The sequence below is a fragment of the Cinclus cinclus genome, chromosome 3 (genome assembly GCF_963662255.1).
Source record: "Cinclus cinclus chromosome 3, bCinCin1.1, whole genome shotgun sequence".
Taxonomy (NCBI): Eukaryota; Metazoa; Chordata; class Aves; order Passeriformes; family Cinclidae; genus Cinclus; species Cinclus cinclus.
The window spans coordinates 85,548,343-85,567,019 of NC_085048.1; the positions used below are offsets into that span (position 1 = coordinate 85,548,343).

General features: G+C 42.6%; 2 protein-coding genes across 4 annotated transcripts in view; one reads left to right on the top strand and one right to left on the bottom strand.

The window, feature by feature from the left end:
• Positions 1-2,259, top strand: part of PIGF (phosphatidylinositol glycan anchor biosynthesis class F) — a 20,108-nt gene extending 17,849 nt beyond the window's left edge. The window contains exons 5-6 of one of the 2 annotated variants that reach the window (XM_062490357.1): positions 712-845; positions 2,226-2,259. In XM_062490357.1, coding sequence (XP_062346341.1) covers positions 712-825 — 114 coding nt within the window. In that variant the 3' untranslated portion in view covers positions 826-845; positions 2,226-2,259. Of the gene's footprint in view, positions 1-711; positions 1,090-2,225 lie in introns of those variants that run through there. The other variant, XM_062490358.1, reaches the window with a different exon arrangement.
• RHOQ (ras homolog family member Q) lies at positions 1,284-18,000 on the bottom strand. Of its 2 annotated transcripts, none has more exons than XM_062490360.1 (5): positions 17,850-18,000; positions 17,631-17,689; positions 3,025-3,189; positions 2,194-2,289; positions 1,284-1,439 (listed from the first exon to the last, which is right to left on the bottom strand). In XM_062490360.1, the coding sequence occupies exons 1-5, from the start codon at positions 17,989-17,991 to the stop codon at positions 1,284-1,286; spliced, it is 618 nt and encodes a 205-aa protein (XP_062346344.1). In that variant the 5' UTR covers positions 17,992-18,000. The 2 variants fall into 2 exon arrangements, with proteins under 2 accessions (XP_062346344.1, XP_062346343.1); XM_062490359.1 differs by having other exon boundaries at positions 1,403-1,435; positions 17,850-17,991.
• Between the last annotated feature and the right edge of the window lie 677 nt (positions 18,001-18,677).

Genomic DNA, 18,677 nt, shown 5'->3' on the forward strand with positions numbered 1-18,677 from the left:
AGACTTCCATTACTACTCTCGCTCCATACAGGATGGTTTGTTAGTCAGCTCTAGTAAGTTAGCTTCCCTTTCTTATACTAGAAAATAGAGCATATAATTAAAGCTCTCTTTGACATAACTGGCTTGCTACAAGTTTGATGATCTGGGTGCAAGATGTTAGTCAGCTTCCAAATTTGTGTTCCCTCCCTGGTTTCTGTCAGAGGGAAATGTATCCTTTTACATACTTTCCAAGGGAAAAAGTCAACAAACCTTTATCCATCTCAGTCTCTGACCTTATTTGAATACTAGTTAATCTATGCACACCTAAAAGTTTCAAAACACCATGAGAGACTGAAAGGAGAAATTGCTGAGAAATCTGTAGTATCCAAATGTGTGCAGCAGAGTAAGAAGTTAGGTCAGCTGAATGCTTCAGGGGTTATAAATACTTCTAAGGGTTTTTTATTTTTCCATGTAGTTTTTGGACTATCTAACTAAAGTCTGCAATAGCCAGAAACCTGCTTTCATTTTAATGCATATTAATTAAAAACCGTACAACAGCATTTAGTGTTCATGAAGATGGTTGTTACACTTTTGGCATTTTTAGGAAAGCATGTCAAGCTTTAAAGTAGAATAAGACTACTGTCTTTCAGTACCTAGACTTTGTGCTCATGAAGTACAAAAAACACAGACATTTTCCTCATTGTCTGCTTTTACCTTGCGTTCTCCCCTCAGGTATGGCCCATTTCCTGTTCCCTTGGAGCTACCTTTGGCTATATGGCTGGTCTGATTATTGCACCTCTCTGGATTCACTGGAACCGGAAGCAGCTTACGTACAAAAGCAGATAACTGGAGCGAAAAGAGACAAGGTATTTCTTTGTGCAGATTCCATACAGACTGTGCAAAAGTTGGGGATTTTTAAGAGATATGTATAGAGATATATATATATATATATATAGTCAAAGCAGAGGACTGTCCAAATTCAGTTAGAGTATTTCAAGCCAAGCATCTCCACTCAATAAAATCACATAGATGCCATTTCAGCATGGTGCAGATTTTGCTTCCTCTAGACTGTGTAACCCTGAGAGATTGTACCTTCCAGTCTGAATAAAATATTTGTAACAGATGTGTTTGCTTCTTATTACAAGTTTGTGGAGTTTGATTTTCATCCTCTGGATTTCACTGGTTGTAGAAGGCAGAATCGTAGGTTTAACTTTCAAAGTTGCAACAAATTCACTGTATACTTAATGCATTGTATTTAAAATCAGTAGAATTTCACAGTAAGCCTGGCCATTGTCAAATGTCTCTCACGTGATCAAACAGCAGTTTATGCATCTTGAGCCTATTCTCTTCTTCACTGTGTGTTTCTTTGGAGTCAGAATGGCTATAATAGCTTCATCAAAAACAGTCTTCAGTCCTTTCTGTGTTAAAGCTGAACACTCCACATAGCAGTAGGCTCCTATCTGTCAAGAAAATAAGTTAATTCAATTGCAGTATGTCTCAGCTGTTCAATTCCATCTGGGCACTTCCACTTCCACCACCCCCCCCCCCCCCCCATTAGCAATGTTTGGCTGCAATCTAAAGAAGTTATTTTCATGTGCACCCCCCTGTAGGAGAAAATAAGATTTGTCTTTCATCCAAAGATCTGGAAGATATTTAAGTTGGTTGGTTTCTATGGGAAACAAGTAAGTTCTTTAGCTTGGGAGTGGAGGCCTGAGATATGGTTGATAATGAAAGAGCAAAAAATAATTACATGAGCCATTTGTGTTTCAAAAATAAAGGCTCTATAAGTGTCCTGATAAGCATTATCCACGTGATAGTTACAATGGTAGTCTAATATTCTCAAATAATATCCAAAAGATGCTTTCAACATTTTGCTTGAGCAGGAAGGGTCCCTTCCAACCTCAACCAGCCTGTGGTTTTTAATTATCTTTGTCTAATATTTATATGGCTTGTATAGCTTTTACAAGTGTCTACACTGAAAATTAGAACTATTACTGACAAGACAGTGTAATTACATAGGTCTGCCTTTCCCTATAGTCATTAATGTAAGTAAGTATTGTTAACTGGTAAGCAGTCACAAGATTTCACATGAAGGCTGCTAAAAGATATGCAAAAAGTGATGAAGGAAAACAAAGTCAAGTAGAAATAGGGGTGTTTTGTTGTTGTTATTTTTGTTCTTTGTTACTTGGTTTCATTTAGGAGTATCCAGTTTACCTCTTTTGCTAACTTCTGTCCTTGCTCCACAGATACGGGCTTCTCTTTCATATCATTCAGTCTTGCCAGAGTTTTTGGGTCATCACGGAGATCAATCTAGCAAGAAAGATTGAAGTCATGCTGGAATACTTTCTCTAAACAAAAGTCAGCAGGCAATATGATACCCTCTTTTTAAAGGAGAATTATTGAGTGGAATATTATCTCTATAAAAATGGTGCCGTGTCATGGTTCAGATCATGGACCCTTCCTGATTCAAAAGCCCTAAAATTAAGGTGTGAATCTTTAATCCAGAAGGAAGAAACATTTATTGTGTAATTCAGCACTTGAAGTAGATGTGATCACTTTGGAATACCTAATGCAGTGGCAGAAAGATTAACCCAAAGGTAACACCAACATGTGGGTCACTTCATAAATGAAGCCTAGTCCACTACCCCCAAGAAGCAAAAGGAAATTGTCTCACTTCTCCCCTATTCCTTTGGTTCAACAAATATTGCATGTGACTAACAGCTGTAGACCCAAGTAATTCCAGTAACATCGGCATGAGCAGACCATTTTATTCCATAAATCCCATGACTTTTTAGAAAGTCAAATGGGAGACAGGCAGCCCATCTTGCCACTCTTTTTACAACGGTTTTTGGGTTTTTTTAAATGGAGTTAACTCTTTGGAGAACAACACACATCTGTGTTTTTCTGCCACCTGTAAGGGTTTTTCCTCCGAAGGCAGAAGGAGGTGCTGCTCAGGTCCTGTTGGGCCTCAACTCCCAGCCCAGTGTAAAGGCACCATGCAATGTTCCTAATTGTTTAAGTAAAGTAGAACTGAACCAAATATACCTGTGTTCCTACTAGTAAAAAGGGAACATTAGGTGCATATTCCTTCAACTCCGGTACCCACTCTTCCTTCACATTTTGAAATGAAGCAGGGTTTACCACTGAGAAGCAGATAAGGAAGACATCGGTCATAGGGTAAGATAAAGGTCTCAGACGATCATAGTCTTCCTAAGGAAGAAAAATTCTGTTATCTGCAATATTAAATTGTTGCCTGTATTTCACAGTTATATTCAGAAAGAAACTATATTTCATGAAGGCTGTTGAGGCAAACTTTCTGAATGTTTAAAACTACTCCAGGTTAGTTAGTGTCACTGTTAGCAGAATCTGCATGTGAAGATAACTATATGTGAACATGAATATTTTGAAAAACGTGTTCATACTGATACCATTCAAAAAGTTTTCACTTAAGGAAAAAAAACCAAAAGGCTTATGGTCAACCATAGTTGCAGATCAAAGATTAGTATTTGTAGAGGAATGAGCAGGTGCGACTGCTATAGAGTCATCCAGGTTATACAAAGCTAGGCTGGATTAAGGCTATTTGATGCACTTAAATGTTTTATTTTGGATCATACACAGAGGTGATATATAAAGCCCTCCTTAGAATTTTGTCTCTTAGAAGCCTTACAGTCCTGTTCCTAGTGTTCAGGGCAGTAAGAAGGATCTGAAGGGACCTCTTTAGACTGTGCTTTCTATTAGCAAGCCCAGCAAAGGATCAGATGGAACAGAAATTCAGGACCAAGAACACCATCAGTGGAACATTAATGCCCTTGTTTGTTTGTTCGTTTGTTTGTTTGGAGTGTGGGGGAGGAGTTCATGTGAAAAGATTATTTAGGACATTTAGAGCCTCAGTATTTAAAGCCAGCAGTCCTACTGCCAGGTCACTCAATACTGTGGCAAGACAAGTACCTGGGAACATTGCCCCTGTTGTAAAGCAGAGTTTTTTCTAGCAAGCTAGAATGTATATTTTTGCCCTGTGTTTTAGCTAACAGCCAGAGGGAACATGCCCCAGCTTCTTCTCTCTGCAAGGCTTCCTTTGGTCTTTGGTAGTGAACCAATGCCTTACCATTCCTACCATAGAATTTTAGTGGTTTTTGCAACATAGATAACTAAGACTGAGCCCAGCATTGCAGAGGCACTGACTAATGCTAGATTTATACCTTCCACAGTAAACACCAGTTTATTAGGGCTGCTGCCAGCAATTTCCCTCTTCCCCCTGTAGATTCCCCATCTTAATTAAATCCCACAAATATTGCAATGATTAGTTCATTAAACATAGAGACAGAAATGTAATTCAAGTCCGTGTATGAAATGAGCAAGACAATTAATTTTTTGTTTCCTTCGGAGCAGCCACATTGCCAGGTTATTAAACCTATAGTCACACCCTTAAAAACACCCTTTATTGATTTGTTAGGTTTTAAACATGGTCACTAAACTTTCAGAAAAAGTGTGAGAACTTCCTCAGAACATCTTTCTGCTTGGCTCATCTTTTCATTTGAAAGTCAACAGCTATGGGAAGAGAGCTATTATTCTCCTGAACTGGAGGAATGACAAGCACAGGCAGAAATTCTGCAGTAGCAAAGAGATGATCATTACTTGTCATACTCCTGTGCCATTCTGAGTATCCACTCCAGTTTTGTACACAGGCTTGTCAATTAGCTAGAGCATGCTTAATTGTTGACATGGCTTCCCAGTTTCACAACCACAGTAACTGGCACCACTTTGAAATTAGAACATTTGACAGGCCTTTTCCCAGACAGTGTCAGGCTCTTGCCCCAATTCAGAAGAAAAAAACAGTAACCCTGTCTTTTCCAAATCTATGGACATTCATAATAAAAAGCAGAAATAACTTCCAAACATCAATGCAGGAAGTTGAAACTCTAACATTCTGTTGGCTTTTTTTAGGCATGTATTTTACGTTTCACTTCTGCTACTGAATATAGCTAAATCCTGCTCAGGGTTGCACTCTGTTTTCTGGGGTGGAGATTAAAATCCTAAAAGAAGCTTCCCAACTACCAATTACTCTGTTCCCTGGAGTACAAAATCTGCATGAAAGAACATGCAGTGGATCTGTCAGTTGCTCTGAAATTCAGCTCTAAATCATATGTGGGGTATTAGTGAATACTGCCACCAAAGAGCTGCCACCCCTATACTCTACATTTTCTAAAAATCTCATATCTGGATTAGAATAACTAGAATACTGCCTGCGCTAAATGCTGGAATGGAGAAAGCATTTCACTGTCACCAGAAATTACTGTTAGTCCATTAACCTTAAAATAGCTCTTTAGTTAATCCATTTCAAATTACAGATGGACCATTTATTCATAGCAAATATTAATCATTGTCTTAAAGCCAGTCTCAGGTTGAACTTCTTTCCTGCTCCTGCAATTGTTTATGTGCCTTTTGATTTATACCCTGTCCCACTTGCACTGGGCAAGCTGTGGGTACATCCAGTCTAATTAAGAAGTTAAACAGAAGGCAAGTACAATGTGATTGGATACATCATGTACCACAGCCAGAGATGTGTGTGGTATTTGCTACAGTGGCTTCACTGCATTTAAGCTTCCTTAAATTATCAGAAAATTTGGCTATTCCCACTGCTTGAAACATGTCAGCGCTCTCAGGCTCTCCTTTAAACCTTGTCTGTGCTCTGAACAAGGTTTGCATTGATATTAATAGTTCTAACAAAGCCTCCCACCACATGATTGGACTGGTCCTGAGTCCTCCTGGGAGGAAACCCTGCTTAAATTTTGTCAGTATCTAGCAGGCCATCTGTACTTAAAGATTCCTTCTGCTTCCCAACAGCCCCTCAGAAACAGCAATAAACCTGTAAACTTTCTCTGATGTATTGGGCCAAGATAACTGCTACAACTGGTAGAAGAATCTGAAACACCAAATTAATTTAGACTGAATATTAGAGAAGCCTGAAAAAATTGTATTGCTTCAACTATAATTTATTCCCTGAATCTAGCATAAGGGAAATAAATGTGCTTTATTCTAAAATTAAATGCAACAGCAAAATTGATTATACTAGCCAGTCAACCTAAATTCTAATTTGAGTGCATGTACACACCACACTGTACAGCAATTAGACTAATTAGACAATCTGATCGGAGGAGGCACTGCAGATATATATTTAGGCTTTAAAAATATTTTTATGGTTTAAGAATGTGAATAAGATGGGCAAGAAAGCCCTTAAGGATTGAAATAGTCAATAAGTCTTAGAAACTTCAGGCTGTAATAGTGACACAGCTCATTCTCCAGCATATTCTAGAGTTAAAACAATGGTTTGCTGAAGCAGGTGAATACAGAAAATACGAGGACTGTAATAACTTCAAACAAAATTGGACACAAGAATGTTGGCTTAATTAATGTTCTATGGAGCTGTGATCCCTCTAAAAGACATGACACTGCAGCAGAGCTGTTCGTCATTTCCCTAGTATCCCTGTGGAAAGCCAGGACAGCTGCCAGTACACAACAGACATGAAAAAGGAGATGAGATGAAGGAACCTTAGTCCTTAGGCCTTGGCTTCTCAACTACAAATGGGGGGTATGTGGGGGGTGTTTTTAGAGTGGAGAATGGAAATTCAGACTTTTAAATTACCTTGTCTTCTTATGGTAGGCTGAAGGTATGTCTAGCATTGCCTTTATCTTGATTCCTTAAAATCTGTCCTTTAGGTCTCCTTTTCCATGTTACAGTAGCTAATAATCTGTCTAAGATTTTCTGCTGCCTTGTACTTGAATACTGTATTTGGGATGGTGAAGTGGACTTGCTCTAACATGTCCAAAATTTGGTTATTTCCAACATTTACCTGTTCAGAAGGAGAGGTCTTGAGAAACTTTTTATTTGTAGACTGAAGAATGGTATTTCATTCCACAGCTTTATAATATTCTTCATTTCATGCATTTGCTCAGACCAAAAGCAGAACAGTGTCCTGTTTCAAGTCATGCATTTGACTTTGAAGTAATACTTTTGCCCAATTCTATGGATATCAGCTGAGACACAGCTAAAACCACAGAAGCTGTATTCCAAATTCTGCCACTGACACAGTATGTAGTCCTGAGCAAATCATTATCCTCTCTCTATTTGCATCTTCCCATCTGTAGGGGTTTGTGAGCTTAATAATGTATTAGTCTTTGCAAAGCACTCCAAAAGCCTTTGATGTACACAGCTTATGTGCAGTGGGATATTTAAAAAAAGTAAATTCAGACAAAGTGGAGTATAATAATTTCTGGACAACCTTCTTGACCCACAAAAAGCACTTTTTCTTGTATTCATTAGAACCCTGAAGTGCGAGGCACAGACATACAGAGATTCGGTCATACTAGAGACCTTGTAGCTGCCCTGATTTATGGTATCACACTCCTCCTGGCTCGAGTTGAAGTGATGGACCCACAGACAGAGGTCCTTACCCCTCTGTCAGTAGTATGAGACCACAGGCCTCCTGCTCCTCTGGAATGGTTAGGGTCTCTCTGTCCATTTTGAACAGATGAAAGGCAATTAGTTCTTTGCAGCCAATACCTTCCCACACCTTGACCAAGACCTTTGAGGAAGTCCACACCTCTCAGATCTGCCATTGCAAGTTGTGAAGACAATGTTAAACTAGTTCTGTCTGGTTGATTTTTATTTCCTTGCTAGTGTTTTTAAGAAAACAGGAGAAACCAAATTCTGATATGTCATTAACACTGACTCAGGGGCCTAAGATGTGTCGTGTTTTAATCCACACTCAGTGTCTTGTTCTGACAGAACCTAAGTAATGAATTATTTTATGTTTTGCATCTTAAGAATGAAATTTTAACAGTGCATCTTCAGTTGTTGTACTGATGTATCATTGATAAACCTATTTCTATTCTAAGAGGTATAAAGTAGATGGGTGAAAACCAAATAAAGCTTGCACCACTGGAAGAAAAACTGGAGCTCAAAACCTCTGCGTTTGTGATCTCTGTGTTAGTAACCATCTGTTGCTTTCACAGCTTACAACAGCAATCGTAAGAAGAGGTTCTCACTCCCAACCATCTGTTTTTAGAGAGGAAGCCAAAAATAGACATCAGGCAGAGTTGCTAGAGGAATCCAACCTTCATGCAGCAAAGGGTAATCACAGCTGCTCAGAGGTGCTCAGTGAGGCAGAGTTTTGCAGAGTAAAATCCCAGGTAAAAGTCTTAAGTTTTAACCACTTCATAGTAACAAGAGTCAGAAGTCTTTTCTCATTATGAATTTCCATATTTGCATTTCAAAGCTGTCCTTCAAGACTGCATTTTTTTTCAGTTTTCCTCCCTGAAAAGGAGTTTCTGTTTCAGAAGGCCCTCTCTAATATTTTGGAAAATGTAACAAGTGAACCATAATGACTGATGTACATAACATGTGGACTTTAGTAACAGCTCAGAACTACCTCTGGACACATCTTGCCATCTCCCCCAAATTGTTTGGAATTAAAGGCTGATCTGCAGTTTTGCCATAAGCACCAGGCAAAGCCTCTGTCTGAAGGTTTGGAAAGCAGCTGCTTACTCCAAAAGCACACCAGGAAACAGACTTCACTCCGCTGAATCACCCTGTGGTTTCTGATTCTACGAGATGCTTGGTGGGGGAGGAGAGAGAGGGAAGTGGCCTGTACTGCCCCATGCCAAGCGCAAATTGCTTCCCTGGCTAAAAAACACTCTTCACATTTTTCAGTCTGGGCTGTGTAACACTGTCACCCTTTGCAAAGAAGGAGGGTGGAGCATCCCCCAGGATTCCGGTTTCCTGGCATGGCCACTCACAAGGCACCACTAATGCAGGACCATTTGGCATAAAGCTGCAATTTGGACTGACAGTGCCTTGCCATAAAATATCTGCTTATCCAATTCCGTGACCCAAGCTCTGCTATGCTGATGAGTGCGTTGGATTTTTCAGTTGCCTACATCTGTAGCCCCTAGCTTTTAAACACACAAAACAAGAAAGATGCAGTGATTATTCCCTGACTGCAGGGGAAATGTACAGTACAGACCCTCTGTCTCTTCACAGGCTTCTGAGGATACAACTTGCATTGCTTAAGAAAGCAGAATTGTCCTGTTGTGGTTTGTTCACACAGGTTTCCCAGAGAGTGCAAAAAGCTGCTGGTTTGGGCCCAGCATCTATTTTTAATTTATAGAAAAGGCTGCAAGTATGCAGAGTAAGTGCTCTTCCATTGTATTCTAAAAATGAAGTAAACTGATCTAAATCCATTTCTGAATTCCTGTGAGGAGGACTGTTCAAAGGACATATGAATTATACATTGAAAAAGCCCAGGGTTTGTGAGTTACCTTTTTTTTTTATAACAAAACTTTCCACCTGGCATATTTGAGAACTGTGCAGCTGCTTATATGTCTGAAAAGCTTTTCTGGATAGAGAGAAATAACTAGCTGGAAGATGGAGCCTAGTAAGACGGATTTTAGAGCATTAGAGACAGGAAGAACAGATTATTTATTTTATTGTACAAAACACTGCCTTTAAGTGATCAGATTTGATCCTAACCTTAATAAGGGATTCAGTACTGTCCAAATGCTACACCTTGCCATATGGTGATGCTAAATTACTTTCCTAGATTGTCTCAATAGCATGCTCCCTTCTCTCCATCACGATGAGAGCTTCAACTTGTTGGTTTCTTCTTGGTTTTCTAAAAGTTGAAGTACCTGGATTTTCTCTCTATGGCTTATTAATTCAGCATCTGTATCAACAGAACATGTAGTCAACTGACTGCAGGCACAGTTTCACCTGAACTCCTTCACTTAAACCTATTGTCTACCTACTATGGAGCTCCTAAGAAATGGCAGAGTAGCTGCCATGGACAAACCCTTTCACTCTTTGCCCATGAGAAATCTCAGTCCTTCAGTGCATTTCTTTCTCACTGTCAGTGACTTTATGAACAGCATTCTTTCCACATCAGATTTCCATTTTCCCCAAGACAGGAATTCATCCCAGTTGTGTCTGCAGCCATGAACAATTAGGATTTTCCATTCTTTCAGATATGGCAAATCAAAGTTTAAAAAGTAAAATGCACCCTGACATGGGGGATCTGGAAGGATGCTCTGCAGAACCTGCTCTTTGGAAAGATGGGTTCTCTCACTTTATTTTCACAGAAGACTGTGACCTGTTCTCACAGGCAAAACAGCCTACAGGAGAGTTGGTTTAATACAAGTATCCATATCATATCAGACATATCTTTTAATTTGCTACCTATATAAAGACTGATCAGACATGCAAAACTGATCAGTTAGGTGTCCCATTCCCTTTCACCAATAAACCCCAAAACTACATTCTTCAGTTCAGTCTTGAGCAACAGATACAAGATTACAGCTTCACACTGCCTTCTCAAGAATAGCTCCCATCACTCAACTTCTCAGGAGAGTGCCAGGGCCATCATGTGTACCTTGAATGAACACATCACAGTGAAAGACTTTCTGGAATTAAAGGAGTTCCTAAGAGTCTTCTGCACCTTGTTTTTTATCAAGTCCCATTTGCTAGGGTTAACAGCTTCCATTGAAGAATGTGGTAAAATACTCAGCAGATGCTAAGGCAATGGAAAGAAAAACTGTACACATTTTTTCTTAAGTGAGGAATTTGTAAGCCATCTCACTGCCTGTGGCTGGCCTATCTGTTGGTCGGTGGTTGGTCATAACTAAGCATCCCAGGTCACACCTGGCATCCAGCCCTTATTGACTCCAGGACTGAATCCCAACTGGAAATCAGACCAGCAAGGAACTAGCATTAAGTCCTAATGATGATCTTAAAGCATTCGTGACTATATCTAATTTAGAGCACAAGCTGCCTGAGGTACTCTGAATCTGTGTTTTATTCATGTGAAGCAATATACTCACCTAGGATGCTGACAGATGTTGCTTTGCTCTGGAGAATAATGCTGCCACCTGCATTTTTATGTGCACACCAGCAAGTGCCTGGCATAGCAAAGAATTATTGCACACGTGCCACAGCACAGATGCAGCATGGAGCAGGATTAAAACAGACTGGGGACAGTAACTGTAAAGTGTCAAATGACAAAAACCTCTTCAGAGCTGCTGAAAGTGTCACGTAGCATTCAGACATTTTTCTTAACAGAACTCACCCAATCACTTATTCAAACAAATAGACTGCTTATAAAACCACAGAACAGAGCAGTAAAAAGACACAGTTCTTCTCTGTGTCCTTATTTTGCATTTTTTCTCATTAGAGGAAGAGCAGTTTTGTTAAGTATGTAACTGCTAATTTGAAGGCTTAAAAAAAGTCCTGAAGTTCTGTCCCAAAGCATCCATTTTTGAGATGTGGGAGTTTATAATTCACAATAGAACTGCAGGATTTGGAATCGGTGTGCTTTATATTATTTCTTCATTTCCCAATTCCTGGAGTCTATACAAAAAAAGCACATCCTTTTCACCTTTAAATGAAAGATTAATTTCTACTACCCCACAGGTACAGAGAAAGGTTGATACATAAAGATAGATGAAGGCCAAAGATTTAAAGAAAACCCACATACAGCAAAGGGCAAAACCGTTTTAATTTCCTAGGTTTTTAGGTAGTGGTGTATGTGGGTAGAAAGAGCTGGCTCATCATTTTGAATACCGAGGACTGGCAAAACCTTGCTGAAGTATTACTGAAGTAGGTTTTACATCCACTTTGTCCACGTGTTCTTAATAAAGGAACTGGAACAAAGTTTACTGAAATCAGCAGTAGGGTGCCAGCTAGCACACAGCTTTGAATTAGCCCTTTTACATTGCAGGTTTCTGCTATAGAGACAGTGCCCTCATCTAAATTTTGTTTACTTTCTTTTAAGATGTAGTTTGGAGGCTGAATCAGGAGTTAGGCTATAAATGAAAACTGCATTTTTTTATACTCCTATTTACCAAAATCTAGAGAGCTCTTTGCAAAGGAAACATTTCAATGGAGAAGTCTGAGTACAGACCTGATGAAAATTCGCAGGGTCTCATATGTTCTCTATCAGGAAAACTCCACAAGTCATGCTACCTTACCCAGTTGTCCCATTCTATCACTCCTGCCTCCTGCAGCACAGCTGTAGATTATATGATACTCAGCTGAGTGCAGGTGCACACACCATCTTAAAATGAACTGCAGAAGTAAGAGGATATGCAATAACATTGTGCTGGAAGAGCAGTAACTATTTGTATTCAGTATTGCCTTTTTAGCTGATGATGTTTGGATAGCATTGAAAGATGCCACTGTGCCTCAAAGAAATTAAAAATTAGTAAAAATCAGACAGTGCTCTGTCACAAGCCAAAGGATTTCTACTGACTCTTAAACCAGGAAAGAAGAGCTTTTTACTTGGCCATGTAATCAATGTTTAGCAAGGGTCCATCCTAAATTAGTAGTCTTCATAAATATGTGCTTTTAACATATCAAAAACTGAAGTTTCAGAGTACCTGTCAAACTTGGTTGCTTTGTGTTCTTTATTTTGGTCTGCCATCAATTTGCTGCTGATGTGGCGAAGATATTCTGGATCTACATTTTCAAATGCATCACTTAGACTTAATTTTAACATGACTCAGTGTCACTATTCAGAAGTACTGTGAGGCTTTTGGTACTCTGAAAATGAAATGTAACTGTTTTGAGTTTCTATTACCTATCTAGTGGATGCTTCTGGGAACTCAGAACACCATCTCCCATTCTGCAACTCCCCATCTGGTCATGACAGTACTTACCTATCCTTCTAGGAAAGCTACCGTGCTTTCAAAGCATGAGTCACAGCTCACAAAGTGGTGTTTAGATGCAGGCTTTGCACTGAAAGCATTATTGTTGCAAGGCCATTTTTAATAACCAGTCTGAAGGTGTGAGTCCTTTTCCTTTTAAAGAGCAAGCCTGTCTTTGCTTAAACCTTTATCTAGAGAGCTCTAAACACAGAGATTGTTAGCTCAGGCACTTCACCTCTTCTTGTGCTGAAAAACTTAAATTCCAAAGGGAGAACCTAGGCATGTTTTTATTTTATCTGCATACATCCAGTTGTTAAATCTACATGGCTGGCAACATCCTGAGGCACAGAACAGCTTCAGTGGAGGCTGAGCTATTCATAGGCCAGCACGCTGGGCTGGGAGAGAGCTGATGAGCTCACAGCCTCCCAGTGCCAGCTGCCAGCTTGGCTGGGACATGTAAAAGGAGCAAGGGAAAATTCATGTGGGAGGAGGGAGGTACAGTGGGGGCAGAAAGGGGACAGGATGTTAATTGCTAACATTTCATGTTTAGATCTGCTGAAGTCATGTTGGCGGTCTCAGCATTTACACCTCTGCAGTAAAGGGTGGCAGGCTTTGCATTGTGTGAGACTGCTTCACTCCAGGCTGACATTTGGAGCTACGGCTACCTGGCAGGGGCAACTCAGAAGGAGCAGTGTGCTCTGGGGAAGAACATTTCTGTTTCACAGCATTCCAGAAGCTGCCTCTCTTCTCAGTACGATCCTGGAGTGGTACCTAGGGCTAAACCAGGGCTACCTACCAAAGCCAAGACAAAGAGCCAGCAAGGAGTATAAAGATTACCGCTATTTATTTGTAGCAACCACTGCAGGTTTGGGGACCATCCATTTTAATAAACACACCTCACACACAGACACTTTCACACTTATAACCATTTGTTTTTACACCTTAATGCAGACACTCATCCCCCTAATAACTGAGTTAGCTTTATACACTTCAGCAGCCTGACCAACTTTAACATAAAATTGCTTTAGCATCAGGGCTTCTGTTACAACCAAAAAATCAGTGTATCTGAATTAAGATGGCCATGGCTACAACCAGTGTGACTATCTGAGCTGAGATGTGCAAAGAAGTGGCTTGTTCTGTTCTTGTGAATACCATGTTTTGTGGTACTGACAGGTGAGAAGGCACCAAAGAGCTTCATTGTAGGTGTCTCTGTACTCCCCAAAAAGCAACTCCTGTCCTACCACTTATTCCAACCTCTTGGGACATGGCAAGGGGACATGCGTCACCTCTTTGTTAGTGCTTGCAGACATTCCTCCAAAAATGTTAACATATTGAGAGCTGGCAGTATTACTTCTGATATCATGGAAGAGAAAAATGATAATCACTTGCCAGCAGTTCAAAACCACTCCAACATGGTGATCTTAAGAGACCCCTGATGAAGCCATGGTTCTCTTCTCGAGCTGATTTTGCCATGTACCCCTGTTCAGTGATGAGCAGTATTGACACACAATCTCCCACAAGAGGCTGATGCAGAGCTTGAGGCATCCAAGTATCAATATCACAAGCCCCTCATATTTAAACTTCAATGCATTGATGCATCTTCAATGCAGGTAGGTTCCACAGTTCTCATTGTCTGGGGAAACCAGAAACTGCTCTAAACCCACCCAGTGCACACAGCAAGGCTAAAAGGAACTGCTAGCTCCACTTCTCAGAAGAATTACTGGAGGAATGGCACCAAATTCCCTCCTGCCTCCTTGACACTGGGAGGCCACCTCCACAGCTGCAAACCCAAATGGGCTCTCAGAGCCTCCACAGCTCAGCAGCTGTACTGGCTATTTTCTGCTCAACCAGGGCCTCAGTATTTTCAGCCAGAGAAAAGCCTTCTTGAACTCACACACACCCAAAGGCCTGTGTATAAACTGAACTTTGTGAACCACTAGTGGCATTTTTCGTTGCCATATATATTACCAGGGGAAAAAATGGGATTTTAATAGATTTATTTTTCAACCTACTTTAAACTCATGAAGATATGAGGCCTTATGTCATCGTTATAGTTACTACATGTGATTCCGTGTGTGTTGTGAGGAAACAAGCTAGAAATGAGTACTGGATGAACTCAAAAGCTTGCAACTCCTCTGCCAAAGCAAAGTCTGTCGTAAGTTGCTAAATACAATACCATGCAAGTTAAAGAGGCCCACACACTGATAAGCCAATATTTCAGGGTCATGAACTGCTGTGCACCAGCTATGAATCAAAATCTTGTCTTTAATCTTTCCTCTGCTATGGGCTTTCTGCATGGATTTGGAGTAAGTCACTATCTGAACTTCCATTAACCCCCTTTACTCCTCTTCCGCCTGAATTGAGATCTGTAAATTGTACTTATTTACTTTGTCCCAAGCTGGAAGTATAAACATGCTGATGATTGTGAACTGCTTAGAAACCACAGTGATCACATGGAGCCAAGTTTTATAAAACTATACTATCAGGCAAAATATATGATATTTTACAGTAAAATTTGTGAGTGACAGAAATAGAGACAAAAGTACCAATGTATGCTGGCATAGAAATCCCAACTTTGGGCAGCAATGTATCCAATCAATACAGAAGTCTGTGGAAGCAGCAGGCATGTACTAGGTACAGCATGCTCTTTCCTCAACACAGAGAGGACATCATCAACTCATGTCTTTTCTGCTCTTTACTATATATATTTAGGCTTTAATGTAAGCTTTCCATTATTGTATAGCTTTGGGAAGACAGGCTTGTCAGCTGCTCTGGCAAAGCAGCTTTTAAGTGAATGAAGTTGCTGGAGTAGCATCTTGATACAGACTCCCTTTTTTAGCTGTACTGGATGCTGGGATGGAGCTCCCATGGGCAGTCTCTAAAGTCCAACAGTTCCCCAAACATGCTGAAGTGGAATGGGGATAGTGGTAAAGATTTTTTTTAGTACCACAGGTCTGACTAAAAGAAGGTTTTGCCAAGACCAGATATATCTGTAAAGGCAGCCTCATTACAACACCCTGTGTGAACTGAGGGTCCTCTGAATCAGACCAGCAAGACCTCTTTCTAGGTGCCTCAAAAACTGCCCTGGAATTCAAAATTAAGTTTTCAGCTTTTCAGAGATTGCAAAAAAAACCACTTAACTTTCTCTATATACAGCTTCACACTGAAAAGTTTTTCTTAGTATAATGAGAACACCTTAATCTGCTGTTTGTTGTAAACTGGCCAGTTGACTTTTCAGGAGGCCAAAGGCCACCTGTGTTTGCACTCAGCACATTCAGGCAGAGTGGGGTACCACAAAGCCACCTTAGTTAAGGTTACACAGAGGTAACAACACATACTCACATTAATAGCAACAAGCCCAGAGCAAGCAGTTTGAGACGGCATCCCCAAATAAACTGTGCATATGTACAAAAGTTTTAGGCTTGCTTTCACACTTTCCAGTGCTCATTATAAAAAGAAAAAAACACAAACAAACAAAAAAACCTAGTTGCACACTAACCAAATTCTTTGTCTGAGCACTAGATCCTCACTTTGCAACCTACTTAAGCAACACATTAAAGCCTGTTCTGAACCAATTACTACTAAAAACCAGGACTATGATAGTAATAAGAAATGCACTTAACTGGCATAAATTTGACTAATTTGTGTTTACGTCAGTGAGATGACAAGCATGAAGTCAGTCTTTGTGGGAAGAGTCGCACCCTTCAGGGCATCAGCTTCCTTGAAATGGCACTGTTTCCTACAATTCTCAATAAATTAATTTTTTGACTGATTTCAGGCCTAACAAATATATAAGACTGGTTAAATGCTGATTCCCTAACTCAAGGCTATATGCAGATCTAAAATGGTACATTAATTCGGGCAGCAGTTGTTCAATTAAGTATAGGAACAACATGGTTAAAAATTACAGCTTCAGTCTATGTGAGTTCAGTGAGACTGTCTTACTAGTTGCTCTTTACAACAAGGAAGCGTGTCTGAGGTCATGTGAGACCAAAGCACATGCTCACACTGCAAGAAGAAGTTTTAATATAGGGAATACACAGCTTTACAGAAACCCATGCTGGGTTTCTGTATATGCTCTGCACCTCCTTGGGAGATGCCTGCACCTCCTGGGGTCAGGCCGTTCACAAACTGTTTAAAATAAGGGATCCCCAGGAAGTACTCTAACCTCAGAGATGGCACTTGGCCCATGGCTGGTGCCATGCAAGTTAAGCTAAGGAAGAGAAGACTTGAATCATGGAGCCCTTTAGAAACCACTAGATCAGTGATCCCTCCAAACATCCTGTATTTTATCCATCATTAAAGTTACTTAAGAGCCATGCTGCCATCACAGCATCTTTGAAAACTGGCTGTAATAATCTTAGCCAAATTAATCACCTGAGTTGTCTGGGACAGCAAAAGAAACCCAGGTTAACTCAAAGGCAGTGGCTGAGAACTACGTGTTATTATTTTCCACCTTTAGTTTGAGCAACTCTGTAGCTATTTGAGCGATGTGGACCACAACCAAGGCAAGCTGCGGCAGCCTGGCTCTCCTTCCGACCCGAATAGGCTGAGGCAGCGTGTGCCTCCTGCGCTGAACGGGGCACATTTCCCCACGTGAAGCCCGGCAGGAGGGTCGGCACCCCGGGGAAGGGGGTCTGGCCAGTGGCGATGCTCGGCTCGGAGCACTGCCCCGCAGGCGCTGGGCATCCCCCCACCCCAGCACCGGGCGATGCCGCGGCGCCTCGGCCCCAGCACCGCTGAAAATAAAGCCCGTCTCCGCCTGCCCGCCCTCGGGAATCGAGGTTAGGTCGATGGTTTTCTTTTAAAGCCGGCTTTTATCAATCGCCCCCCAACCCCGCCAACCCGCCTCTGAACCGCCCAGCCCGGACCGCAGCCCTGCCAACAACTTCAGCGCCGGGATCAGCGCCGGGCGGGGGGACGGGGCCGAGGGTCCGCGGGCAGCGCTCGGCACTCACCTGGCCGGCGGTGTCGTACAGCCCCAGCAGGTACTGCTTGCCCCCGACGGTAACGCTGACTACAAGGGGGGAGAAAAACACAGCGGGTGAGGGGGGGGGGAAGCCCGGCCGACCCCTCTGCCGGGCCCCCCGGCCGGGCAAGGCCAGGGGATGGAGGGAGGAGGGAGGGGAGAGCGCGGCTGCCGCCCCCGGCGGTAGCGGGGCCCCCCGCCCGCTCACCTGCGTAGTGGTCGAAGACGGTGGGCACGTACTCCTCGGGGAAGGCGTCGTTGGCGTAGCTCATCAGCAGGCACGTCTTGCCCACGGCGCCGTCCCCCACCACCACGCACTTCAGCATGACCGCCGCGCTGCCATGGGCCATGGCCGGAGACCGCCCTCATGGCCCCGCGGGCGCGCCCCGCCGAGCCGGGCCCCTCGGCATCGCCGCCGCCGCCGCCGCTCAGCGGGCGCCCCCGCCGGCCCCCGCCGGGCGCGGCCCCCCCGCCATCCGCCGCCGCGCTGGGCCCGGCGGGAGCCGCCTTCCCCCGGCCGCGCCGCGCCGCGCAGGGAGCGCCCGCCCGGGCGCGGGGCCGGCGGGGGCGGGAGGGGCGCCCCGCGGGGGCGGGCGGGCGGCGGGGCTGCAGGGCCGGGGCCGCTGTGCGAGAGCGGCCCTCGCCCCGGCCCCGCTGCCCGCACACGCATGCACGGCAGCGCCCGGCGCTTCCCCGCCCCGCAAGTTACTTGGGCGCTGCGGGCATCCCCTGCCCCGCGCAAGCGGCGCCGCCGCGTTGATTCTGTGGTGATCCCCCACCATCGCCCTGTGCGTACAAAGGAAACTCCAGTAGCATCCTCTGGTATTAGCCCCTAACTGGCGGTAAGAATGAAAATAATCAACGGGATGCGAAAGGATGTTATTCTGCGCAGAGTTTATTGTCGTTGGGTCTGAATTCAGTAGTGGGAACAGATTTAAGAACACCAACGTGTGTCATTTAAGCAGGCTTGAGTACCCGTTTGCAAGGCTGAAGGACCAGAGGACAAGACCTAGAAAGAGTAGATACCGTGTGAAAA

Coding starts and splice junctions, on each gene's coding strand:
- RHOQ (XM_062490360.1), bottom strand. CDS start 17,991: ATGGCCCATGGCAGCGCGGCGGTCATGCTGAAGTGCGTGGTGGTGGGG. Junction 17,690..17,849: donor CGTCTTCGACCACTACGCAG/GTGAGCGGGCGG, acceptor CCCCCCTTGTAG/TCAGCGTTACCGTCGGGGGC. Junction 2,290..3,024: donor TTTTACTAGTAGGAACACAG/GTATATTTGGTT, acceptor CTTTCTTGCTAG/ATTGATCTCCGTGATGACCC.